General features: G+C 31.4%; 1 protein-coding gene across 1 annotated transcript; it reads right to left on the reverse strand.

Moving 5' to 3' along the window:
* Positions 1-14,653: 14,653 nt before the first annotated feature.
* LOC107421305 (molybdate transporter 1) lies at positions 14,654-16,331 on the reverse strand. Its single transcript, XM_016030523.4, has one exon. The coding sequence runs from the start codon at positions 16,178-16,180 to the stop codon at positions 14,759-14,761; it is 1,422 nt and encodes a 473-aa protein (XP_015886009.2). The 5' UTR covers positions 16,181-16,331; the 3' UTR covers positions 14,654-14,758.
* Between the last annotated feature and the right edge of the window lie 9,874 nt (positions 16,332-26,205).

Genomic DNA, 26,205 nt, shown 5'->3' on the forward strand with positions numbered 1-26,205 from the left:
TTGAAAGCACAAATATATTTTCATATTCCTTCATACTAGAAAGCAACATTCACATGGCTTCTTCAAGTTTTTCAACTCCTTCTCCTCCTATCTTCAATGGGGAGAACTACAACATTTGGAGTATCAAGATGCAAGCCTACTTGAAGGCTTATGGTCTTTGGGAGGTCACCATAAATCCCCAAGAACCCGAGCCTTGGAGACAAGGGGCAACGGTCAACCAAATCAAGCACCATGAGGAGGAATTGGCTAAAGGTTTCAAGGCTCTCACCGCCATTCATTCTTGTATTAGTGATACCATTTTCACAAGGATAATGGCATGTGAGAGTGCCAAAGAAGCTTGGGACAAACTTCAAGATGAGTTCCAAGGGAGTGCAAGGACAAGGCAAATGCAAATCCTTAACCTAAGGAAGGAGTTTGAGACTATCAAGATGAAAGACAAAGAAACGGTTAAGGAGTTCACCACAAGGCTTCTTAATGTGGTGAATCAAATTAGGGTGCTAGGTGAAAGATTAAGTGACCAAAGGATTGTGGAGAAGGTGTTGGTCTCCTTGCCCGAGAGGTTTGAAGCTAAGATATCTTCATTGGAGGAGTCAAGGAACCTAAATGAAATTTCCTTGACCGAGTTGGTGAATGCCTTGCAAGCTACGGAGCAAAGGAGGAGGATTAGACATGAAAAATCAATGGAGGCTGCATTTGTGTCTAAACAACATCAAAAGACACAAAATCAAAAGAAGAACAAGCTTAAGGTTATAAAGGAGAAAGGTGAAACTAGCAAACCCGAGAGGAAGTCCTATGAACCTTGTCACCATTGCAAGAAGAAAGGTCATCATCCAAGAGGGTGTTGGTGGAGGCCGGATGCATTTTGCCATAAATGCCAACAAAAGGGTCATGTGGAGAGAGTATGCAAGGCAAACAAGAAAGATAAGCAACAAGCAAATGTTGCTAAAGATAATGCAAGTGATAGTGAATCCGAAGAGTTGTTTGTTGCTACTTGTTTTAGTAGCATCAAGAATGATGAAGGATGGATCATTGATAGTGGAGCAACACACCATATGTCTCACAAGCATGAGTGGTTCACAAACTTGGATAGGAGCAGCCACAACAAAGTCAAAATTGGAAATGGAGCCTTGATGGAAGTGAAAGGCAAAGGAGATGTGGTGATACACACCACCAAAGGTATCAAAACTATCCATGATGTTCTCTATGTACCTTCTTTATGTGAGAACTTACTTAGTGTAGGTCAAATGCTTGAGAACAAATATGCATTACACTTCTCAAACATGACATGCACTATAGTTGATCCACATGGAAATGAATTAATGTGTGTTGGAATGAAGAACAAGAATTTTAGGTTGAATATGGATGAAACTGGTGCATCGGTTGCATTGAACACCAAAATTGAGAACACCAAAATTGAGAACACCTCTCAACTTTGGCATAAAAGACTAGGCCATGCTAGCTTTAAGTCATTGGTAGGTACACATGAACTTGTTAGAGACATGCCATTGGTGGAGAAGCAAGAACATGTGTGTGAAGTGTGTCAAAAAGGAAAGCATACTAGGCTAGCATTTCAATCTTGTTCTTGGAGATCAAAGGAGAAGCTAGGACTTATACATTCGGATATTTGTGGTCCTATGAGTGTTCCATCCTTAAATGGCAGCAAGTATTTCATAACTTTCATTGATGATTACTCAAGAATGTGTTGGGTGTATTTCCTTGAAAGAAAATCACAAGCTTTGGAGAAGTTTGTAGAATTTATGAAGTTAGTGCAAAATCAATCCGGTTGCACTATAAAGGTGTTAAGGACGGACAATGGTGGGGAATACACAAGTGAGGCTTTCAAACAACTTTGTAAGGATCATGGTATAGTTCATCAATTCACTACACCATACACACCACAACAAAATGGTGTATGTGAAAGGAAAAACCGTACCATCATGGAGATGGCTAGATGTTTGTTGTTTGAAAGTGGCTTGCCAAAGAAGTTTTGGGCCGAAGGAGTTAATACATCCATCTACATCCAAAATAGGCTTTACTCCAAGTCTTTGATGAGTAAAACCCCATTTGAGCTTTGGTTTGGATATAAGCCTTCTCTTGATCATCTAAGGGTATTTGGAAGCATTTGTTACATCCTAGTACCACAAGAGAAGAGAGGAAAGCTTGATGAAAGGTCACAAGTTGGTGTCTTGGTTGGCTATAGTGATGTGACCAAAGGATATAGAGTGTATAACTTGGAAACCAAGAAACTTGTGATAAGTAGAGATGTGAAAGTTGATGAGGAAGCTAAATGGGTTTGTAGTAAGGAGGAGTTGGCTAGTATGGATGAAGACAATCGGCTTGAAGCTCATGATAATGATGAGGAACAAGGAAATGATGAAGGTGCTGCCCATGATGATGAATATGATGAGAATGAGCTAGAAATCTCCATAGGGGCTGATTTGGAGATTGGTGATGGTGTGAGAGGCACAAGACCTCTTAATGAGATTTATGAAAGGTGTAATGTGGCATTGAGTGATCCAATCAATGTCCATGAGACTATGGCAAGAAAAGAGTGGAGACAAGCCATGCAAGATGAAATCGATGTGATAAATAAGAATGACACTTGGAACTTGGTAACAAAACCGAAGGGAAAGAATGCTATTGGGGTGAAGTGGATCTTTAGGACCAAGTACAATCCGGATGGGTCCATAAATAAGCACAAGGCAAGGCTTGTTGTCAAAGGATATGCACAACAAGCCGGTGTGGATTATGGAGAGACTTTTGCACCGGTTGCAAGGATGGAAACCATAAGACTTCTTCTTGCAATTTCGGCACAAAAGTCTTGGAAAGTATATCACCTTGATGTGAAGTCAGCCTTCTTGAATGGAATATTGAAGGAGGAGGTCTATGTTGTGTAACCCGAAGGTTTTGTGAAGAAAGGAAGTGAAGAGAAGGTATACAAGCTACACAAGGCCTTGTATGGCCTTAAACAAGCTCCTAGGGCATGGTATGCCAAGATAGATGGTTTTTTGACAAAGCATGGATTTAGGAGGAGTCCTAATGAGCCTACATTGTATATTAGGACTCATGGTTGCATGGTGTTGGTGTCTCTTTATGTTGATGACCTCCTAGTGACCGGTGGTAATGAGAAAGAAGTGAGCAATTTCAAAAGTGAGCTAGAATTGAACTTTGAGATGTCTAGCCTTGGAGAGATGAAATACTTTCTTGGAATTGAAGTTGTCCAATCATCCAAGGGCATCTTCATATCTCAAGAAAGCTATGTGAAGGAGTTGCTCAAGAAGTTTGACATGGAAGATTGTAATAGCGTTGCCACACCTATGAATGAAGGCACCAAGTTGGTGAAGGATGATGATTCTCCAAAGGTAAATCCTTCCATCTATAGAAGTTTAATTGGTAGCCTTTTATATGTATGCTCTACTAGACTGGATATCATGTTTAGTGTGGCTGTTTTGTCAAGATTTATGCATAGTCCATCACAAAATCATCTTAGTTGTGCAAAAAGAATCCTAAGATATTTGAAAGGTACTAGTAATTTTGGTATATGGTACAAGGATGGCATGAATGAAGCTTTGCTTGGTTATAGTGATAGTGATTGGGCTGGTTCTTTGGATGATAGCAAGAGCACATCGGGCTACATTTACACTCTTGGAAATGGTCCTTTCTCATGGAATTCCAAGAAGCAACAAACCGTTGCACAAAGCACCGCGGAAGCCGAGTATATTGCTTGCTCAAGTTGTGCTAATCAAGGTGTTTGGCTTAGGAAATTATTCGAGGACTTAAGCTTGAAGCAAAAGGAAGCCACGGTAATATTGTGTGACAATACTTCAGCAATAGCAATTGCACAAAATCCAGTCCAACATGGGAGGACCAAGCACATACCGGTCAAGTATCATTGAAGCAAGTGGTGAAGTGAAGTTGGAGTATGTGACTTCCGAGGAGAACTTGGCGGATATCTTCACCAAGCCATTGGGAAAGAAGAGATTTGAGATATTGAGAGGACTTCTCAACGTCTCATACAAAATTGCCAAGGAGGAGTGTTGAAGTGTGGCAATTTTGCCACTTGATGGTGCATGTCACCGGCTAGCATGCACACCTTGGTATCAAATCCTTTCCTTTTATGAGTTTATATTTTTTTGTATGTTTTTAATTGGTGCAAGGTATATTTTGATAATGTTTTGTACCTAAGTTATGTATGCAAAAGTATAGGCAAAATTATGCACAAAAGAGTAGGAATGTTATGCTTGAAATTCCTATGGTGCGGGATTCATAATTTCCAGCAACATAGTTCCACTATTTATCTTATATCTCAGGTTGCAAATGGAGTTTTGGGCTGAAATTTTGAGGGATGTCTACAGACATATATAGAAGACTATGGTTCAAATTTCAGGTCCAAATGACATGGGAAAGTCCATTTTCTATTCCAAACAGATTGCTGTATCTGATGGGCCCAGTATGCAGAGTATGGGTCAGCTTTGGAGCTGTTTGGCCCATGATCCGGTTCCAGAACATTCCTAGCTCTTGGAAAAATATTTATTGATGACCAAGGATGCTTCAAACCAAGTTTCATAGGCAGATACAAAGGGAAACTAAGTAGGTGAAGCTAGTTTGGTTGTTTACCCAAACTAGTTAAACAATAGGAACTTAGTTCAAACCATGTGCCACTTTTTACTATATTTGGAATAGACATGTTGCAGCTGGTTTTTGACTCTTTTGTGTATGAAAAGTTAGGTGTTGACCATTTTACTTTTTAAATTTCAAATACTTTACTCATTTTGTAAGCTCACATGCTTGGTATGTGTGAACTAGTTGTAATTTCAAGCTTATATTGAAAAATGAATGAAATGACTACACATCCAAGCCTCATTTTTCAAAAGCAACGTGGTCTTCTTTTTCTTATCTCTTCTTCAACACCTTAGAACACTCTAGGAACCCTAAAAACCAGAAAACACCATAACCAAAACCTAAAAACACAACTCACACACAACCATTCCCAAGAGCATCACCAAAAGCTTGCTTGTTGCTAACACTTCAAGCTAGCTTGCTCTTGGTCATAACCTTCTCACCCCAACAAAATCGAGATTCTTGGACAAACTGTTTTTCAAGGAATCTTTATTTTTCCAAATTTTAAAAGTAAAATATTTCCTAATTTTGAGATTTCGATTTTAAGAAATTGGGATATTGTTAGGTCATTGTCATCCTTCATATTCTAGACCTTCACATTCATGTTTTATGGCTTTCGTCCATTTTTTTTCGTTTCATTATTTTTTTTCTACCAGCGTTCAATCCAAAAATACTGAGAATTTATATAGATAAAAAAAAAAAATCACTAAAACCTATCATTGTTGCATATGCACAAACGAATAGCCTATAAGGGGATTTGCTATCATGTGAGCCACGATACAGAAAGAAAGAATGGGAGATGGAAATTAAAAATTAATGGAAACTAAAATTAATTAGAAAATTAAGAATCAAATAAGGATACCATCGGATAGTTGTGTTGGAGGCTTTCAGGTTCATGTAGGCATGTAAAAAATAAAATAAAAATAAAAATAGAGGGAAGACGAATAGGATCAAAAAATTGAACTTTACAAAATTAAAAGGATAAGGACGTGAGCAAAAATAAAATAAAATAAATTCCATCCACCTTATAAACAATGGTAAAGGAAAAAATTCTAAAAATTATGATTGATGGAGAATATGTCTTTATCTGGTCCATCAGAAGGTTACAAATCATAATTCCTCTTTAAAAGCGTGTGCTGTTATATTGAACAATTTAAATTGAACCTTATAAAACCAAGTTCATGGTCCATTAAAAATTTTGAAATTAAGCTTAATTTTGATATAGTTTAAATACCTACTGAATTGATAGGGTAAAAAGAAATCAAAATTTAATTTTCTAGCTTGATTAAAGTTAAAATAAAAAATTTGCTGCCGAGTGGGCCCGCGTTTATCCAAATATACATGGAGTTATATATTTTTTATTTATCTTGACATCCTTTATCACATTGGATTTCAAACCAAAATACTTGGCCTACAAGAATTGGATTGGAAGCGAAATTGCAAAATAAACTTCAGTGGCTTAAAACTTTTATTCTGCCACTTAACTTCAATTCTTTATTTTATTTTTTCAATCTTTCTTGTTTCGGCCACTTGGCATCTTTTATTAATTTATTTTTTGGTTATTTTATTTTATTTTTGGGTTTTGTCTTTTTGCCTGCCTTTTCTACTTGAATTTTTTTTTTTTTTTCATGTTGCTTTATTTTCGCTATTTTCACTTCTACCTTTTGCCATATTTTTATTCCCTTTCTTAAAATTGATTTTAAATATTCCGTTACACTTGAATTTTGTGGAGAACCAGGAACATGTTGGATAAAAAATAAAAAGCTATTTTTCCTTGGCTTAATATTTTTAAATTCTTATTTAAGAAAAGACTATAAGTCCGCATATTTCATTCTTTTTTTTTTTTCTTTTGGTAAATATATATATATATATATATATATTTATAATTTTGGATTGGAGAAAAGTGACCATTTATAAAAAAATCAATATTCAGGTTATCTGTTAGGAATACCACAATATTCTCCAAGGATGAATATTTACAAATAAAAAATTAATGCAGAAAAAAAAAATGCCATCAGCATCCATGTTGTCTATGGGGAATAGCGAAGTGTTCCTTATAAATTTGATAATTAATATTCATATTGCCTATTGCCTACAACGAATACTACAATATTATTTAAGACTAGAATACAAATAACTATTTGTAAGAAAGAAGACTTTCACCAGTACCTATATTACCATCAGAGATAGCATAGTATTCTCTCGGGTTAGGATACTCGTACCTAGTTTGAGAAAAGAAAATAATTCACTTTTGTTTGTTTTTTTTTTTTTTTAAAAAAAAAAAAAAAAAAAACTCTGCACTTTCTTTCTTTTGTTGTTGTTGTTGTTGTTTTTTTTTTTTTTTTTTTTTTTTTTTCAGCCTTTTTCCACTGAATTTCCATCTTCCGCACGCATCTTAATCCCCAACTATTTGTAGAAGAGGAAAACCCAGATAAAGAACAATTGAATTTCAGTTTTAAATTTTTGAAATTCTTTTTTGTAATTTGAAAATAAAATTTGATTTTTCATTTTTGATTTTCATAATTCAATTTTAAAAGTGGATGAAGAGTTACATTTTGGGATATGCTTTCCCCAAATTTCACCTCTTATCTTATTTACATTATATTTTTTATTTGAATTTTTTCCCTTTTTTTAAAATTTTTTCTGGTTCAACAAATATATTTAACACATATTTAACACGTGTTTTAAACTTTTACTTTAAAAAAGAATATATATATATATATATATGTTTTTTTTTTCATATATTCAAAATCGGTTCGGATTACGGAAGTTTTTCTAAAAGATATACATGTACGCATATTATACGTAAATTTACCCACTACGGTCCTATATATAAAGGATGAAATTAACCCTTCATCTGCATTTTATATAAAGTTAACCCTTCATCTGCATAACTAAATCATGAGTTTACCTACCATAAAAAAGAAAGGAAAAATCTACATAACTAAATAGTTTGAATATATTTTGTTGCTTGCTAATATTTTTGTTGTTGCCGTTTTTACTAGGTTTCTATTAAAGAAGGATCATCTAACCCCAATTGTTTCTCTTCCTCCCTGTCCTTCCAATGAACGGTGGCCACTTCATTAAAAAACAGTTATACATTAGTCTCTAGTATCTTGTCATTAGTTTCCTTGATCTTGTTGAAAATTGGTGCTTCTGCAAAGAAAAAAAAAAAAAAAAAAAAGGAAAATTGCACTTTAGTTTCCTAAAATTTTGATTTTGAAGTTTCTAAATTGATGCAAATTGGTTCAAAATCTATCCAAGCAGTTAAATTTAATGATGATGACATTAGCATAATTTTATGTTAATATCATAATTTGATGCGAATCTAGGTCGATTTGCTCCTAAATCCGTTTTATATAAGGCCAAATCGAAATTAAGTTCAGATTCTAATGTTCACCTCAACCCTTAATCAACATGTGATTAGAAACCTTGGTATATGATGAAGACGCCACAATAGATGATAGATATCCTATTGATAAGTCAAACTAAAATACTCAATCTCAATTCGATGTTTTAAGTGTTTAAATAGAACAAAAAGAATTCTTCTCACAAATAATTTTTGAATAATAATCTAAGCTGTTTTTCCATTGAAAAATAAGTCGTTAAATATGCTAAAGTTACAAGAAATCAAACCTTAAAGACATTGGCAGAATTCAGCAAACATAGAGAAAATATTAAGAAAGTGCTAAATTTTCCCTAGTTTGCTAAACTAATTTTGTATTAATTAATTTCTTAATTTTGAAATAGGAATGAATTAATTTACAATCAATATAATTAAATAGCAACCTTCCTAAATTAATTTTTCTAGCAAATAATAAAATAAAAACTAAAATAAAAAACTATTTTCTAAAACAAAAGTTAAAATTTCAGATTAAGAAACTAGTTGACTAGATTTTCAAACAAGCTGTCTTTGTCTATTCTCCCGACTATTTTAGACTCCAAATCAGCTCTAATATGCCATAAAGGATGCTAAATAGGATTAGAATTGATTCCATACATTGCTATTGATTGGACTAAGCAAAACTTGATTGGAATCCAAGAAAGGACCCTTCCAGCGCCAAAAGGGTGATTTTCGGCTAAATTGAAGGCTTGTGCGTAAATGATGAACTTGGATACTTTTGCTTTTGCCTTGACATTATTCTATAGCCTCTTGGTAATCTCAATCAGGTTCATAAGCTAACAAACTAGTCCCTTGCTGCCCGAAGTCCATAGATGCACCAAAACAGCTTTCCGAATCTATTTTTGCCATCATAACTTGGATGCACAGTATGGGCTTTAAATCTTTAGGTATTATCATGCCTTCTTGCGATTTAATAATACCTTAAATGAAACTAATCAGATTGTCATTAAATCTCTGAGGTTGTGCCCTAGTAATTGGTCCCGTCTTCAGTTGCACAGGATCAGCACCCTAGTGTGTTATAGATTGTATGAGTACAGGCGGATTCTCATAATAATTTATTTTTAAAAATAAAAAAATTATTTTTTTATAAAAAATATATTTGTTATTTTTCCATTTTATATTTACGAATTTTTATTTGAAAATTTGTATCTTTTTTTTTTTTTTACCTAAATTAAAATACCAACAATCTTAATTAAATAAATTTATACCTAAAATTAGGCCAAAAAATAAAAACTAAAGTAAAATTGAAATTTTCGATATAATAAAAATAAATTTATTAGACCATAAATTAAAAATGATTTTGTATGCCCCAAAAAAATAAAAAAAGATCAAAACACTAAAGTAAAAATTAAACCAAAAATTAAAAATTAAAAATAAAATTTTAGAAATAATAAAGTTTTTTGAAAAAATAAGTAAAAAATACATTTGTTATTTTTTCATTTTGTTTTATGGTTTTTCTATATGAAAAATTATATCTATACATTATTTTATTTAAATTAAAATACTCACAATCATAATTAAATATTACTGAACTTAAAATTAGACAAAAAAAATAAAAATCAAAATGAAATTAGAATTTTTGGTATAATAAATATGATTTTGATCAAATAAGTAGACCAAAATACCAAAATAAAAACTAGATAAAAATTTTACAAAATATATTTTTTAATATAATTAAAAAAAATTAAACAATTTAAAAAAATTTTGCTTTTGAAATGTTTATTGTTTGGTCAAATAGAAAAAATTTCGAAAATGGAAAAATAGATCGTAATTCATTTCCATATTGCTATTTTGTTTTATAATTCATTTAATCAAATTAATTTGGATAAATGAAATTTTTTTCAAAAATGGAAAATTAGACAATTTTGGTCTTTTCTTTTTGTCTATAAAATGGAAAAACAATATATATATATAACTAAATATGGCATTAGCATGAATTCATTCACTAGATCAAAATTTAAAATTAGACAAAAAATTATTATTTTCTTTTTTTATTTTTAGTCTAACTTTTATTTTGGTATTTTGGTTTAGTTTTTTATTTTTATTGGCTTTGGGCATAAAAAGTTATTTTGAATGTTGAATTTTTTATTAGACAAAAAATAATTAAGTTTAGCTTAAACTTTTTATTTTTAGGCCTTTTTTTAGGTCCATATTTAATTATGATTGTTGGTATTTTAATTTAAATAAAAAATAAATGGTTACAATTTTTCAAATAAAAAATCATAAATGTTAAATGAAAAAATAACAAATTATTTTTTTTAATTTTTGTTTATAAAGAACCTTTTCAAAAAATTATTTTTTATTTTTAAATTTTTGGTCTAATTTTTATTTTTGTATTTTTCCTAATTTTTTGGGGTTTGATCATTAAAAAAAATTATTTTTAATATTTGGTCCAATAAATTTATTTTTATTGGACCAAAAATTTCAATTTTAATTTAATTTCTATTTTTATCAAATTTTAGGTTCAAAAATAATTTTAATTGGGAATTTTAATTTAAATAAAAAACTAGATTCCATTTTTCAAATAAAAATCATAAATATGAAATCAAAAAATAACAAAACATTTTTCAATTTTTTATTTTTTATTTTTTCACAATTGAAGTATAACATGATGCTGACATCATCACCTGAAAATTTAATAATCCCATTAGATTTTATGTTAGGATCCGTCCAAAATTCCACATCGGAATCCTAAACAAGTCCTGATCTTAGAGAAACCCTACCGGACCCTCCAATGGAAAATCCGACAAAACCTCCCATAAATATTAGACTTACCACAAACTTTCTACATTGAAAACACACTTCTATATACATCATCTTATTCCTCCCATCTTACTACAATTTATTTTCACAAGTTTTCAAGATTTCAAATAAATAACAGTGAATCAATGCATAATTAATTAAGTAATACATCCAACATAATACACCGAGCATTAATAAAATTCTAAGTGTGATAGTTATTAGAAATAGAATAAAAAGAAATATTACATAATAAGGAATGAGGAAAAGGAGACTTCTTGGTCCTCCAAAAATGGTCAAATTGTCGAGCTCACCCTAATCGAATAATATCTACCACCTGAGCCTAAGGGAACGAAATTTAAAAATATTAGATGCTAATAATCTCAGTAAGCGATCCAATATACTAACTACTTATAATTAAGTAATTTAGTAATAAGTAAATAAATAAATAATAGTTAAATAAATAAGTACATAAATGGTTAATTGAAAATAATTTTTCTCTCAAAACCCTCACAGTCACTCAATTAAAAATGTTGCTTTTTTAAAATATTTTCACAAAATTTGATATTTTATGCCCCAAGATTCAGAAAATAATTAGTCAAATAATTTACAAATAAAACACAACAAATTAAGAATCTAAAGTTAAACTGGAAATAATAATAGAAATAAAAATAAACTTTTATAACAATTACTAAAAGATTAATAACATATCATAAACAAATAATACAAAAATATCAATGAAACTCATATTAAGACAATTAAGGAAATAATTAAATAATTAGAATAAATCAATTAATTGAATAATTAAGTAAAAAAATAATTAAATCAAATTAAAACATCCATTTTAAATAAATGGTAAGAATAAAATAAAATGAAAGAAAATATAATATATTAGAATTGATTCCAAAATACCAAAACAATTTAAATAATAAATTTGTAAAAACATTTTCATAAAAAAGTGTAAACTTTTAAATTTAAATAAATAGGTAATAAAACACCGTTAAATACATTTTATTAAAAATAAATTTTAAAATATTTCATATTAGAAAACCATGTGGTGAAAATCATTTGATACACCCACTATATACTAGTGGCGCCAACGGAACCCGACGTCCTGAGCACCGCCAGACAGAAAGTTAAAGAGAGAAACCAGCATACGGTCGCGTGGCGTCTACTGTGCCGCTACAAACAGGCGTCCTGGCCATGGCAGGGGGTGGCTACGGCCGATATCAACTTGCCGACCCTTGGTCCAATGGCAACCACAAAACACCCATAAATCACTTGTGCGCTACTCACACCCACCTGTGCGCTAATCATATCTGTGTGCGCACTAATCATATCCACATAACAGAACACCAGTATGTGTATGATGCATCTAAAAACTCGTAAATCATAAAATCAATATTTGTATGAAATACCACTGGATTTATTTTATCCATTTAAACCGATCAAATTTTCACATTCCTTTTTAAAACCATCATCATAAATCCATCGCATAAATTCCATAAATTTCAAATCCATCAACTCTCAATTATGTCAATTTAAATATACAAATTTTCTAATGCAATAAATATTTTTGAAACATAATAATTTAAATCAATATTTCTTCCTCAAATCTTCAAAAACCAATTTAAATTAAATATGTCATTTAAACCTCATAAAATCCACAATAATCAAAATTCTCATAAATATACATTTTCAAACACATAATAAATCCATCAATGAAATTAACAATAAACTAACATAAATATTCTTTCAATTCCTCAAAATTCATAAAAATAAAATCTCCATAATTTATCAAAATTAAAATATGCTTTAATGCACATATACATTTCAATTTATTCAAATTGTGCCATCAAAATTTCAAATATAATTTTGCTAAATATTTAACATATAAAATATTAAATCCAAACATTTAATTATCACGAAATAAATAGAAATTAACACCCAAAAATAATATTGAAGGTGGGTCACTCAGCTCGAGCATGCATATCAATCAAGATCCTCCATAGGATCAGTCTCACAACCCATATGTATTCCTAAAATATCAACATTACCAACAACAATTAAATTAATATTTTATTCGGATAATTAATATACGGTATCCGGGGGAGCTAACACAAATGGTAACTAAAATTCGTGAATAATATATCAAAACGAAGCTTAGGGAACGAGGATCACAGAATAGGTCTTACCTCTCGAAGGTCGGACCTAAAATGGCCGGAATCTCGCTGGAAAGGTCTCGGGTTTTGGATCCTTGGATCTCATAAACCGCTGTGAATTGGAGGCAACCGACCTTAGATTTGGGTTCAGGGGGTAGGAATTAATGGAAAAGGTTGGGCGGTGTGATTGGGAACTTGCTGGAATTGGATTTTCCGACAAGTCGCCTTGGTCACCGGAAACCGTCACTTCCAGCAGAGCGTCCGGTGGCCACTGGCCGTGATTTTTGGAGGAAAGATAGATCGAAGGACTGGTGAACGGATGAGACCGACGATGAGGCAAACAGATACTGAGATAGGGAGAAATCTGGATTTGAAGCAATCGGTACTACCGTTGGAAAAAGCCTAGATTCAAGAGCGTTGGCGGTCGGCTGGCCGTGGAATTTGGTGGGCTCGCTAGAAATGAGGAAGTAGAGGTGGTGGGGTGGCGCGTGTACGAAAACGGTGGCCGAAATGGAAGAAACGACGGTGGCCGGTGGTGGTGGTATATCCTTTCTCTCTCTCTCTCTCTCTCTCTCTCTCTCTCCTCCCCTCTTTCTCTCTCTTCCCCCCCTGCCCATATGATTTTGCCCAAAATAAAAACCACCCATGGGTGACACTTTTTACTCATGGAATCGGCTAAAAACACGACACGTGGCACATACGGTTCATTCAAGTAAAAATATATTAAAATATTATAGTATTAAAAAAATTTTGCAGATCTGTAACTTTCAAGTCATATGTACAAATTGGACGTACCGCTAGTTTATAAACTCGTATCGACGAGTAGTTCACAAGCATGTATGAGTTAAAGCTCAACTTTGTATCAATAAAAAGTCAACTCATATCCAAGCCCAAGTCACAGGCATAATTTTTTAGATTGTATTGGGACAATCTTCCACTTCGTCTAAGGCGCACATCACATGGCATTAAAAGGAAAACAACAAAATGGAAAAGAAAGTAATTAAGGTTTGCAACAATCCCAATTTTATGCATGCATGTCAACCATCCATCGATGAGACAGGGATGGAGACACGTAATTGATGATAGAAGATCCTAGTCCGTGATGGCTATATGTGATTTTTGTGTAGCAGGTTTCTGTTCTATTAAAAAAAAAAAAAAAAACTCTTGAGCCTAAGATTTGGGCACCAAAAAAAAAAAAAGAAAAAAAAAAGAAAAAAAGAAAAAGAAAAAGATGAAAGATCTTTTGGAATATATCTAAAAGTCAACTTATTAAAATAATTTTCCTTTATTTGATTTCCAAAATAAATAAATAAATGTTAAAGGTAATACGAATATCTTTTCATGTTTGGGCCCCACCAAAAAAAAAAAAAAATACACAGAAGATGAAAAATCTTCTGGAATATATCTCAAAGTCAACTTACTAAAATAATATTCCTTTGTTTGATCCCCAAAATAAATAAATAAATGTTAAAGGTAATACGAACTGACTATATGGCCTACAGATACAAGAAATCCAAATATATATATAAAAGAGTATATATGTCTGGTCATGTACTGAAAAAATATTTTCTTATTTTAGAAACACAAATTTTTTCTTTAAAGTATAGTAATTTGTTTTTTTTTTTTAATATATATTAAAAAGACAATTTTGTTTTGAAAATTAGATAATAAATATTTAAGTACATAACCAAATGTAGGCTTTGAACTTTTTACCTATACAAACCACAGATGATCCAAATATAATAAATTACTGCTCACCAATATTACATACACATGTTTATGTGCAAGCTAAGAACCAAGCAAGAGAGCTCCAATCAATGGCCAAGCTTGTTAGCTATGGAGTTCCTTGTATCCAAATTATAGAACACGGCTTGTTCCTTCCCATCTTTCTAAGCCCCAGAAGCAAATATGCAAAAATTCCACAAACAAATCCAAGCGCTGCACTCGAACCCACCAGCGAAACCGCCGTACAAACCAGCATCACAAACGACTCCTCCTTCGTCTTCATGTCCCTGGATGCCATGGCCAGTTCAATCCCAGCAAATAAAAGCAAAACCCCCAGAACCCCAACAGGAAACTGGTTCAAAATCACAGCAAAAGATGTTCCCAAAACCAGACCCAATACCATCTTGGCTGCACCCAGAAGGGCCACGCATGCACCACTCCGACCGCCAAACTTGTATTGCCCCGCCAACCCCCCAGCGCCATGGCAACTCGGCATGGCTCCGAACCAGCAACCCACAATGTTCATCAACCCAACTGTCACCGATAACGATGTCGCCGAGAATTGCCTTTCCGGGAAGAGATCCGACGACAATTTACAGACTGCGATCACCGAATTCAATATGGACAACGGAAGCTGCGGGATTGTCCCCTTGATGAATCCATCTTTCCATGCGCGGCCAGAGATTTTAACAACCTCCATAGATGATGGTCCAAAATTGATCTTGTCAACGATGTTTGGCTTTCTTATGAAAGCCAGAATTACACCCAACAAGAACACCATGAAAGCTGAAGGGAGTGAGCCGATAATCCTCTCCCATCTGCTTGGCTTTTTGTCTTCCTCGTTCTCGGCCGAATCATCACCATGACCTTCATCGGCAACTGGTTGATGTAACTCCTCGCCTGCGCCATTAACAACAATGATAAAGCAAGCGCAGACTATGGCCAAAACTAACCCATCGAGACCAAACCAGGGTCTCTCCCCCTTGGCCTTCGACTTGGGAAGATCCTGAATTTTCCGAATGTATTTAACAGCAGTCAGTGCAAATGACAAGCCCTGGGCTAGCTGAATCCCCCTAACAACACATAGAGGGATCAACTTGTAAACTAAATCCATCAAACCCGTGACACCCAAAGCAAACAAAACACCCCCGGTTAGAATTCCGGAAGCCATTAGTTCAGGGACACCAAAGTTGGGATTCGATATAGCCACGGCTGCAATAGACTTCATGGGCTGCACCGGCATTGGGACACCGTAAATAGCACCGGTGATGATGTTGTATAGACCGGTGAAGATTAATGTGGTGCCTAAATTAAGGTCCCTGGCCAGTGTCAAAGCCAGGACTATGGGTATGTAGGTTCCCAAGTCCCCCATCGCTCCATTTAGTTCTGCCCATCTTGACTTGAAGACTAGATTGGTTCTCACTTGGTCGAAGACCATCGCTGGGAAAGCGGAGTTTGGATGATTTGGAGCAGTTTGGGAAGTGATATGGTTGGCTTGGTTTTGAGAAATCTGATTGTTTCGGTACTCCATTGACTAGGACTTCAAGGGTTAGTAGAATATATATGTATGTATACTTATATAATGAGCATGAAGGGTGAGTAGAATTCCAAGCAAAAAAGAAGGGTGAGTAGAATATGAACGGAGGATGTGGGATGCTTTACTTATTCAACGAGGGAAAAAGGTGCTTGCCTAGTCCTTTTCAAATTAACAAGCTGTAACAGTAATCACTGTTTGACTTTGCTTTCATTAATTGATATTTCATCATGAATGTGACATTTGTTACCAATTAAGTGGACAAAACTAATAAAAATAAAATGAGAAAACGTCATTTTTGACAGAGTTCAATATATTATATACACGTATTTATTGTATTAATAAAAGGTTAGGTGGTATTTTCGTAATTTTTTCAATTGTTATGTTTTTTATTTAAACATGTGGTGTCATTATAAGAAAAACAATAATAAAGGACATAATTAAGGCACTATGTAAAATAAAAGCTGAATCTTAATAAAGAGTCACCTGATATAATATCATTAAAATTATAAAAATAAAGCCAACACTTTTGAAAGCATTGGCTAATAAAGCATTAAATTACGCTTTAAGCATCGTTTGAAGTTAACCAGAGCATCACAAAAAGTATATTAGTACGACCTATATAAGTGTCACCCATTGTTTGAAAAGCATCCTCTAAATTATGAGAAAGCATTGTTGAATATGTTTTCAATGACACTTTTTTTATTAAAGCATCGCTGAATGAATATTTAGTAAAACTTTCTAGAACAAAACACATAATTAGTGACGGTTTTTACTTATAAGTGTAGCTGAAAATTTATTTTGACGATGCTTTTTCTAAGTGTTGCTTTAAGTTATAATTAGCGATGCTTTTTTAAATAACAATGTTGCCTAATATGGTATTTAGCTATGCTTATCTTAGTGAAGCATCGTCTAATATGGTATTTATCAATGCTTTTTTTTATTAAAAAAGGTTCCATCCAATATGGTATTTAGCAACATTTTCCTTAGTTAAGCGTAGCTTGAGTTAGTGACGTTTTTCTTTTTAAAAGCATCGCTTAATATTGACGTTTAGCAACATATTTAAAAAAAATGTGTCTCCTAATTTCCTATTATATAACGATATATTTTTTTAAAAGCGTTGTTTTTTGTTTTTTGTTTTTTTTTTAAAATTTCAATATTGTGTTTAATTTTGTCAAATTAGAATTTTTTAATACTTTCATGCAAAATAAATAATACACAACAAAAATTCAAATAAAAATTTGCATAGCAAAAAAAGTTTCTAATAAATATTTCATATTAATTCAAATAATAATTTTATTGTTTGATCAACTATTGTATATAGTTATGTGCAAAGAAAAGCAATTAAACTACTTTACTCATTGAGATAAAAGGTTTGAAATCATGATTGATACCCATTCAACTTTAAATTGGTTGACATCATTTTTTGACCAGGTAATACCCTCATACTACACATGAAAAAATTATTTGAACATAAAAAAAATAAATAAATATTAACTAATATAAGTAAATAATGATTAAAATGTTAAAATTACCATTGTTCATAAGTTTTGATGAGGTACATTTCTCCTAATGATATTCCTCACTATAATCATAATACAATAACCACATTTTGTATTCCCAAGCTGCTCAGGGATCTAAATTTGTAAATATTAATTTAAATATAATATCAGTTAAGAAGTGTGTAAGATAACAAATATGTAAATTAACAACTAATGTTCGCTTTAAATATAATAATTACCTTTGTGTTGTTTTACCAATGAATTTTTTTTTTTAAATGTCTTCCCTTGGTTTCTATTCAATGAATGCACCATACAAATATAAATATTTAAATAAAATAAAATATTATGCAATTAATTAAATAAAATATTATTTAATTAACTTACTCATCGAGCAAAAATCTAAAGTCCTTAGGAATACGATTTTTCAATAAGCCATAAAACCATATTATTACTCAGTAGAGATCAACAACACCTGACATCCAATCATTGCTTAAAAAAATCATAAATTATGAGTTAATATGTTATATAATTAAATTAATTATATAACAAAATATATTATAAATTAACATAACATACCTTGCACAGTATGGAAATAACTATAGATGACATTGTCTTGCATATTGCCATTTACTCAATATATTTATCATTCTCTCATGAGAATTTGCCTAACCAATTGGTGCAATGATCGCAGGATGAATAAAACAATAATTCCCTTATGCTTGTATGCCCATCAATCCATTATATAAATTCCTACATCATTAAATTACAAGTCAATATAATTTTATATGATCATAATTATAGTTAATTGCTTTAAAATATTAATAATAAACATATTTAAATTTAAGTTATCTTTTATAGAGCATGATGTACTTGAAAGATAATTCATGCATGTAACCAAACTCAGATATGTCCTTCTTTGATATGTACAAATCTTATTCATATCCTTTGGTTCCTTCAATTAAATGAAATGCCCATAAATAATTCATATCGACATTATTATTCCGATGTAACATCTCCTGGATTGGTGGAGTAACTATTGATAAGGCAGCATCATCATCGATGGACCATCCTCACAAGATAGCTCTTCTGATAGTAAAATAACAAGATCTCGAGGCCATGCAATAAATGCCCCTTTTGCATCATTGGCACATCTGTTATTTAATGATGGTACTACTAAAGGGGCAAATCCATCAGTCACCTCATTGACGGTGCCTTTCAAATTTTGTTGACCCAACATAATACTATTATACACATCCAATGAGATAGAAGGTACCATGTGCTACTACATTTTCAACATGGCCTTATGTAAGATTGCTTTTAACACCTTGAATTACAAATAAAGTTTAAATAACTAATTAATGTGATAAACTTCAATAAATAACATTTTTTGCAACAATAAAAATTAAAAGTGATAAAAAATATATATATTTATATACTTCTTTGGCAATAATGACAACAAAATTAAATATAACAATTGAATGAAAAAAATTAAAATTAAATATATATTGGATTTCTTTTTGTTATAATACTTTTAAAGATATCATAGCTGATGGATCAAAAGGAGGAGTATCAAGCCTAGTAGTAGATAGAGTCCCTAGATCGGTAACATGGTCATTATGTACTGCATGGTCTTCACGTGGTAACCACATATGAGTATGAGAATGTGATGCTTTTCCATGCCAACACTGTTGTCTAGATGTATGAGACTAAGATTGTATCTTAATACCACATGCAGCTCCTAATCTACTAATTTTTTCAATGTTGGCTTTTTTTTTTTTTTTTTTTAAAATGATCTCCAAAGATCATTAATAACAAGTTCTAGCTTGGTAATTCTCACTTTCCTTGGATTTACTCATTTTATTTATGAACTTTGCATTTATCTTCCTGAGCAGTCACATTTCTCTTGCTTGTGATCCTCTTTTAAGTTGATATACTTTTTGGCTTGAAGTAATGTTTCAGACACAATCTGTGGCTTCTTTTTTTTTTTTTTTTTTTTTTTCTAAAGAATCATACAAAGGACTCTTTTAGAAAATTCATTTTCTTAATGTAACAACTACAGTAAATTCATCACAATTGACAATTTCTACTTTTTCTTTATTGAATATTCTCCTTTTCTTTTAGTTACAAAGAAAAGATCATTGGCTTCTTTATGAATTAATTGCTAGAGACAAAATCCTACTTGAACTTTTTTATTTAGTTCACCGAACGAGTCAAATGATTTAGGGGGAAACCAATAAAACCAACTTAGTGCTACCCTTTTAAGAATTTAGGGAAAGAATTTACACATCATGGCCTCTTATTTCTCTATATGGATTCCATCTAGAAATATTGTTTATTCATAAAATAAAACATGATCCCTTAGATCAAAAGTTCCATCAAACAACTCAAATTTTGGCATGGTGAAATGAGTGTGAGGATTCGTATAAGTTATCCATTTGGTAAACAGATTCCTGGTCAAGTTACTAACCCATTTTTGCTTTGGAAGGTAATCTTTTCTTCTCTTCGATTTTCAATTTCTTGAGCTATCAAAAATTGAAGATACAAAAATTGAATATCTCATGTTTTATGATGGGATGAAACCTCTTCATCTAGATTCCATTGTACTCGTCTTTTGCTAAGATGATTCTCTCCTATTGCGGGTTGATCCATTTTGCCATCCTTTCTTCCATAGGGGCCATGTCTCCTCTTTATATCTAAAACATATTCTTGAGAAAGATTGGTCATTACTTTGCTTTTCATTGTTTCAGGCCTATCATATTGGGGATTGTCACTAGCATTCCGGTCATTCTATTTTCTTCTCTCTTGGTCATATGCTTTAGATAGCCTATTGTCTTGTAGTTGATGATCCTATTGTTGTATGTTTCGATCCAGCCTATAATCCTTGTTTTGAGTTTGACTATCAAAAATATTGCTATTTTGATTTTGAACATTGAGATCTTGTTAGACTTGCATTGGTTCTTTTGGATTCCTTCGTTTCAGACCATCTTGATCATTAAGGTTTCATGTAACATCTTTTGGAAGGATTGTCAAAAGAAAAGGTCCCAATCACCTTATCAACCGGAAATAAGTTGCTCATTGTTCTTCATTGGTTGTAGTGGAAACTGGCAACTATTCTTTAACTGTGCTTAATTTGACTTCTGAGAATGCTATACGATCTGTTGATTTAACTTGTAAAATTTGTTGACCGATTCTTCATGTGAATGACTTCCATGCTTCAATTCTTTGGCCATCTTTTCCAAATCTATGCCAAAATAATTGAACCTAACAGTGGTTCTAGATTCTTCGTGATGCTTTCAATTTGTTGCACCCCTAACTTATGTGCCAAATTGTTAATGCACAAATCGATATGAGATGATCTTCATATGAATCTTTGAATCTTCCTATTTGAACTTCTTTAGAAATTATGTGGGCCCCAATTAAGCCTATTTAGAAATTAATTGAACCAGATATAACGTTTCATCCTTTAATATTCTTCAAATATCATTAAAAATGATACATACATACTTGTCGTTTCATTACTTGAAAACACAGATTTGTCTTTTCATCCCTTAAGCAATTCAACCCAATTTGAAAAAAACTGATCCAAATCCAACTATGAAACAAAGTAATTTCATTATTCCATGTTGTTTCATCCTTTATAATTGTTTCAATCGCAAAGTTAATATCTTCTATTCAACTAGACACCACCATTTAATCCACCAATTCGGGAATAACTATATGGTTGAATTATCCCAAGCATTAGGTGGCAAATATAATGGAAAATTTAGTTATTGATTTTTTAGTTGTTAATAAAAAGTAAAAAAATAATAAATTTTTGACGCATTCATATTTCATTCAATTTTGACTACCTACACCCAAATCTCATACATAATTTGCCCTAAATAAAATTAAATCGATACACTACAAATTTTTACCACTAATTCCCTTTCAAATTTATAAATACCCTGCAGTTTCCCTAATCCTAAAATTTATTTCAGAGGAGTCTACCAATTAGACCATCTCGGGGTTTGCCAATTAGCCAATCATGTTATACTATGTCCTCATGGTCTCTAGTTTTATGTATCATTGTTTTCATCCACATTGTATAATCTATATGGAAATGAATATGTTTGGCATTGAAAACTTGGAAGGTTTGAATTGTTTGGGTTATGTATACAGGACGACTATATTATGTATTGTTCATTTCTATCCAGATTATATACTCTATCAAATTAAATACATCTGGCATATAGAACCTAGATAGGTTTAAATTGTTCGGGTTATATAATCTAGATAAAACATATATCTACATTTACAAACCTTGAACAAGTTCAAATATTTCTAGAGAATATATAATGGATAACTACTTCACATATTGTTTGTTTCTGTTTGGATTATATATGTCTAATGGAATTGATATGTCTGGTAAACAAAACTTGAACGGGTTCAAATCATCTGAGCTATGTATATCTTATGACTACATGTATCATTGAATGAATTATTTTCTCCTATATAAAGATTGCATACCTATTAATAGTGTTCGGACTATGATATGAACCTAGGTCGATTTGCTCCTAAATCCGTGTTATATTAGCCCGGATCACAATTAAGTTCATATTTTAATAGCCACCTTAATCCCTAATTAACTTGTGATTAGAAATCTTGATATATGATGAAGATGCCACAATAGATGATGGATATCCTATTGATAAGTCAAACTAAAACACTCACTCTTTAATGGTGTTTTAGATGTTCAAAGAGAATAAAGAGAATTCTTTCTCACAAATAATTTTTTGTACAATATGTAAGCTGATTTTTCATTGAAAATATGCCTTTAAATGGGCTTTGAAAGAAAAAAATAAAACCCTAAAAAAAAGGTTGAATTCGGCCAACAATATGGAAAAAACAAGTGTAGCCGAAATTCACAAGCTTTCCTAATCCTATTTGGATTAATTAATTTCTTATTTTGAATTAGGAATTAATTAATTTATAATTGAAATTAAAAAAATAATAATAACTTTTCTAAGTTAATTTTTCCAGCAAAATAATTAAATAAAACCAAAATAAAAGCTAGTTTCCTAAAACAAAAAGTTAAATTCAAATTAGGAAACTAGTTGATTTGTTTGACCACTAACCTATTTTTGACCAATTTCCAGCTTGTAAAGGCTCCAAATCAGATCCAATATGCCATGTAAGATGCCAAATAGGATTAATTGTAATTCCCATACGTTTCCCTTGATTGGAACAAAGATAAAATGCCAAATCAACAAAATACAACAAAGCCAGCGGCAAATACAGCAATTTCGGCCAAAAATCCTTTCCATGTGCAAATGACCTTCTTAATGGCTTTTTCTTCTGCCTCGAATTGATTCTATGACCACTTAGTGATATCAATTAAGTTCATGAAGTGTTGAACCCATTCGTTGCTGTCCGGAGTGTATAAATGCACTAAAACAGCTGCCCAGGTCTATATTGGTCTCTACCATTTTAATGCTTAAAACAGGCTTTGAATTTTTGGGTATTGACAAGCTCTTTTAACAATTGATAACTGCTTGTATAAAGCCAGCTAGGTTGTCCTTAAATCTCTTAGCTTGTGCCCTAGTGATTGGCCTAGTTTTCAACTGTATAGGGTATGCACCCTAGCGGGCTGTCGGTTGTACAAGCATGAGCAGATTCTCAGCAGACTACTACACCGAACAACTTTAAAGTATATATCATGAAAATTAAAACAATTGATATAAAGAATAGATAGAATGAAAACTTCAAAAAAGAAATAGATATATAAAAAAACACAAAGAAAACAAATAAATCATAAAAGTTAATAATTACATTTTAGGGGTTAAGATGAATAATTTGCCAATCATTTTTGCATATTTTTCATCATTAATATTTAAACTCTATTATCTCAAAGGTTTATTATTTTTTCCTAAATCTCAATTGTAGTGTAAATAGTAATTTATTTTTATTTTGTTTATGTGCCTAAGGTAGTTAAGATTCAAAATTTCAGTATAGATACAAATATCAAGGCATCAAAATATGAAAATATTCATGGAAATATAGGAAATATTGAATATAGATAACAATTTATAAGAAATGATGGAAATCTATGAAAATTTATTTTTAAAAAATAGAAAATTTTAATTGAATCCTTAGAAATAGCTTATTTAATAAATTTGACTTTAAAAATTGCAAATATTGAATGGATATCATATTTTTGCTAATCATTTCATTTATAATAACATTATTGTGAGATCCTACATCGGTTGGAAAGGAACATGAAGCATGCCTTAAAAGAGGGTGTGGATATCTTTCCCTTGCGATGCGTTTTGACAAAACCATGCGGGCTGGGTCCAAAGCGGACAATATCGCATGCAGGTGGACTGGGCTGTTACAATTATAGTCATAAATATACTATTGGTAATAAAAATATGCAAAAAAAAAAATATATATATATATATATATATATATATTTGATAAAATTATTTACTAATTAAGTTATATAAAACAATTATTACAATTATATTATATATCATGATTGGCATTACAATACTATAAAAAACTTTTAAGTGGTTGAAAATTATTGGTCTCTTCCTAATTATTATTTTGAGATTTGAAATGTGAGAAATAATTATTAAAAAATGTATATCCATGATAATTTGCATGTAATTACTAATATGTCAACCATATATGGATCTTGTATTAAATGTAGTTGTCTTTAATGAAAATCATTAAATGATATTGGTTGAATCTATGGATAACTATTATTTTCTATGGTTAAGTTTGCAGAGAATGTATTCCCTACATATCTTTTAATTTTCATCCACATTCTAATTTTTATTTAATTTATAATATTTATACAAATATTAAATTTGTTATTGTAAAAATATATATAATAAATATATACGCCTGTGACTTGTCATACTAATTTTTTTTAATAATAAAAAGTATAGCTTGTTTGGTATAATCTTAGACATTATTTATTAAAAGTAAATTACTTTTATTTTTATTTATTTAAAGCTTTGAAAGACAATTAAAATGTATATATATATATATATATATTAATAATGTTAATATGCCAAAATGTTTTGCGAAGCATCAATAATATTTATAGATTTTCTGATAAAAAAAATTTAAAAGTATAAAAGAAACTTAAATTTAATAGATATTTAAAAAATTTCTAAGAAAATTTTGAAAATTTCTACAGAATTTTTGTAGATATTTTGATGAAAATTTTCATAAAAATAATAGAGAAGTACTGAAAAATTCCATAAATATTGTGTAAATTATACTTATTTCCATTTAGGAGATAAATTTCCTATCCATATGTTGAAAATATGGAAAGTTTGCAAAAACTTGGAGAATATTTTCTATATTCTTGAGTCAGTTTTTGCATGTTGGCAAATTTTCATTATTCAAAACACTGAATTGTACGTGAGTTAGTGTTTGTCTCTGCTGGAGCACCAAGAACAAATCTCTGTTAAGAATGCTACGTGACTTAAACCTCACTGGTTTACATCGGTAGGCACTAATAAATCTTTTTAATAATTTTCCAATTCTTTTGAGAAAGTTTTTGAAACTTATTATTATGTGATTTTATGCTATTTAAAGTGTCAAAGTTTGGACCTTTTGTTTTCAAAAATTGGAGATTGATTGATCTGCAAATCATTGATTGATCGACTTATCGATCAATCGATATATTGACTAATCGGTATGTGCTCAGTAGTCAATCGATATACCGATCGATTAATATGTGCTCAGTGATCAGTCGCTCATGAAAACTACTTATCGTCTTCTGCGATTTTATGGTTATATTTAGTGCCTAAAACACCATAACCACCCTTTTCTCTCTAGATTTCACACCCAAGCCATTCCCATCAAATCTAAGAGAGATTTTTTTAGGGAAATCAAGTTTCATTTCCATTTTATCATTAAACACATGATTTTCCTATTTATTTTAGTTTCCTATAGACTCTCTTAAAACCCACTCCAAACCACTTAGATCTAGAGGGTTTTTGACATGGTTTCTCTTTAATTCCATCACTTTACTCATTTTTTGTGAGTTTTTATGTGATAATTTTACTTTGGGTTTCCTTGATATTGATTTTTTTATTTAGTGAGAGAAACCCATAGGTTTACATTGACAGGATGTAACCCAGGCCTAGGACTCCCAAGTGGTTCACCTAGTAAAGTTTCACTGGGCAATCCATAGAGATACCCAAGGAACCTCACTTGAATTGTAGACAACCAATACATGTATTATAAAATAATATCTTAAAATACAAAGATAAAACCATAACAGTATGCAAGTGCCAACTACAGTCAACAACTACAACCTATCACACCACAATCCATGTTATACGTGCATGCTAGGTCATTACTTCTATAATTTATATCAGAGCATTGTAGCAGTAAATGAAAATTAAGTTATACAAATGATATGACTGAGTCTAGAGAGATAAAAACAAAGCAAGGAAAAATAAAACACTGCTAGTGTTGTTGAAACTGTAGAATGATGTGTGATGCGTGAGGGAGACTGTTCAC

This window comes from Ziziphus jujuba, chromosome 5 (genome assembly GCF_031755915.1).
Source record: "Ziziphus jujuba cultivar Dongzao chromosome 5, ASM3175591v1".
NCBI classification, from domain to species: domain Eukaryota; kingdom Viridiplantae; phylum Streptophyta; class Magnoliopsida; order Rosales; family Rhamnaceae; genus Ziziphus; species Ziziphus jujuba.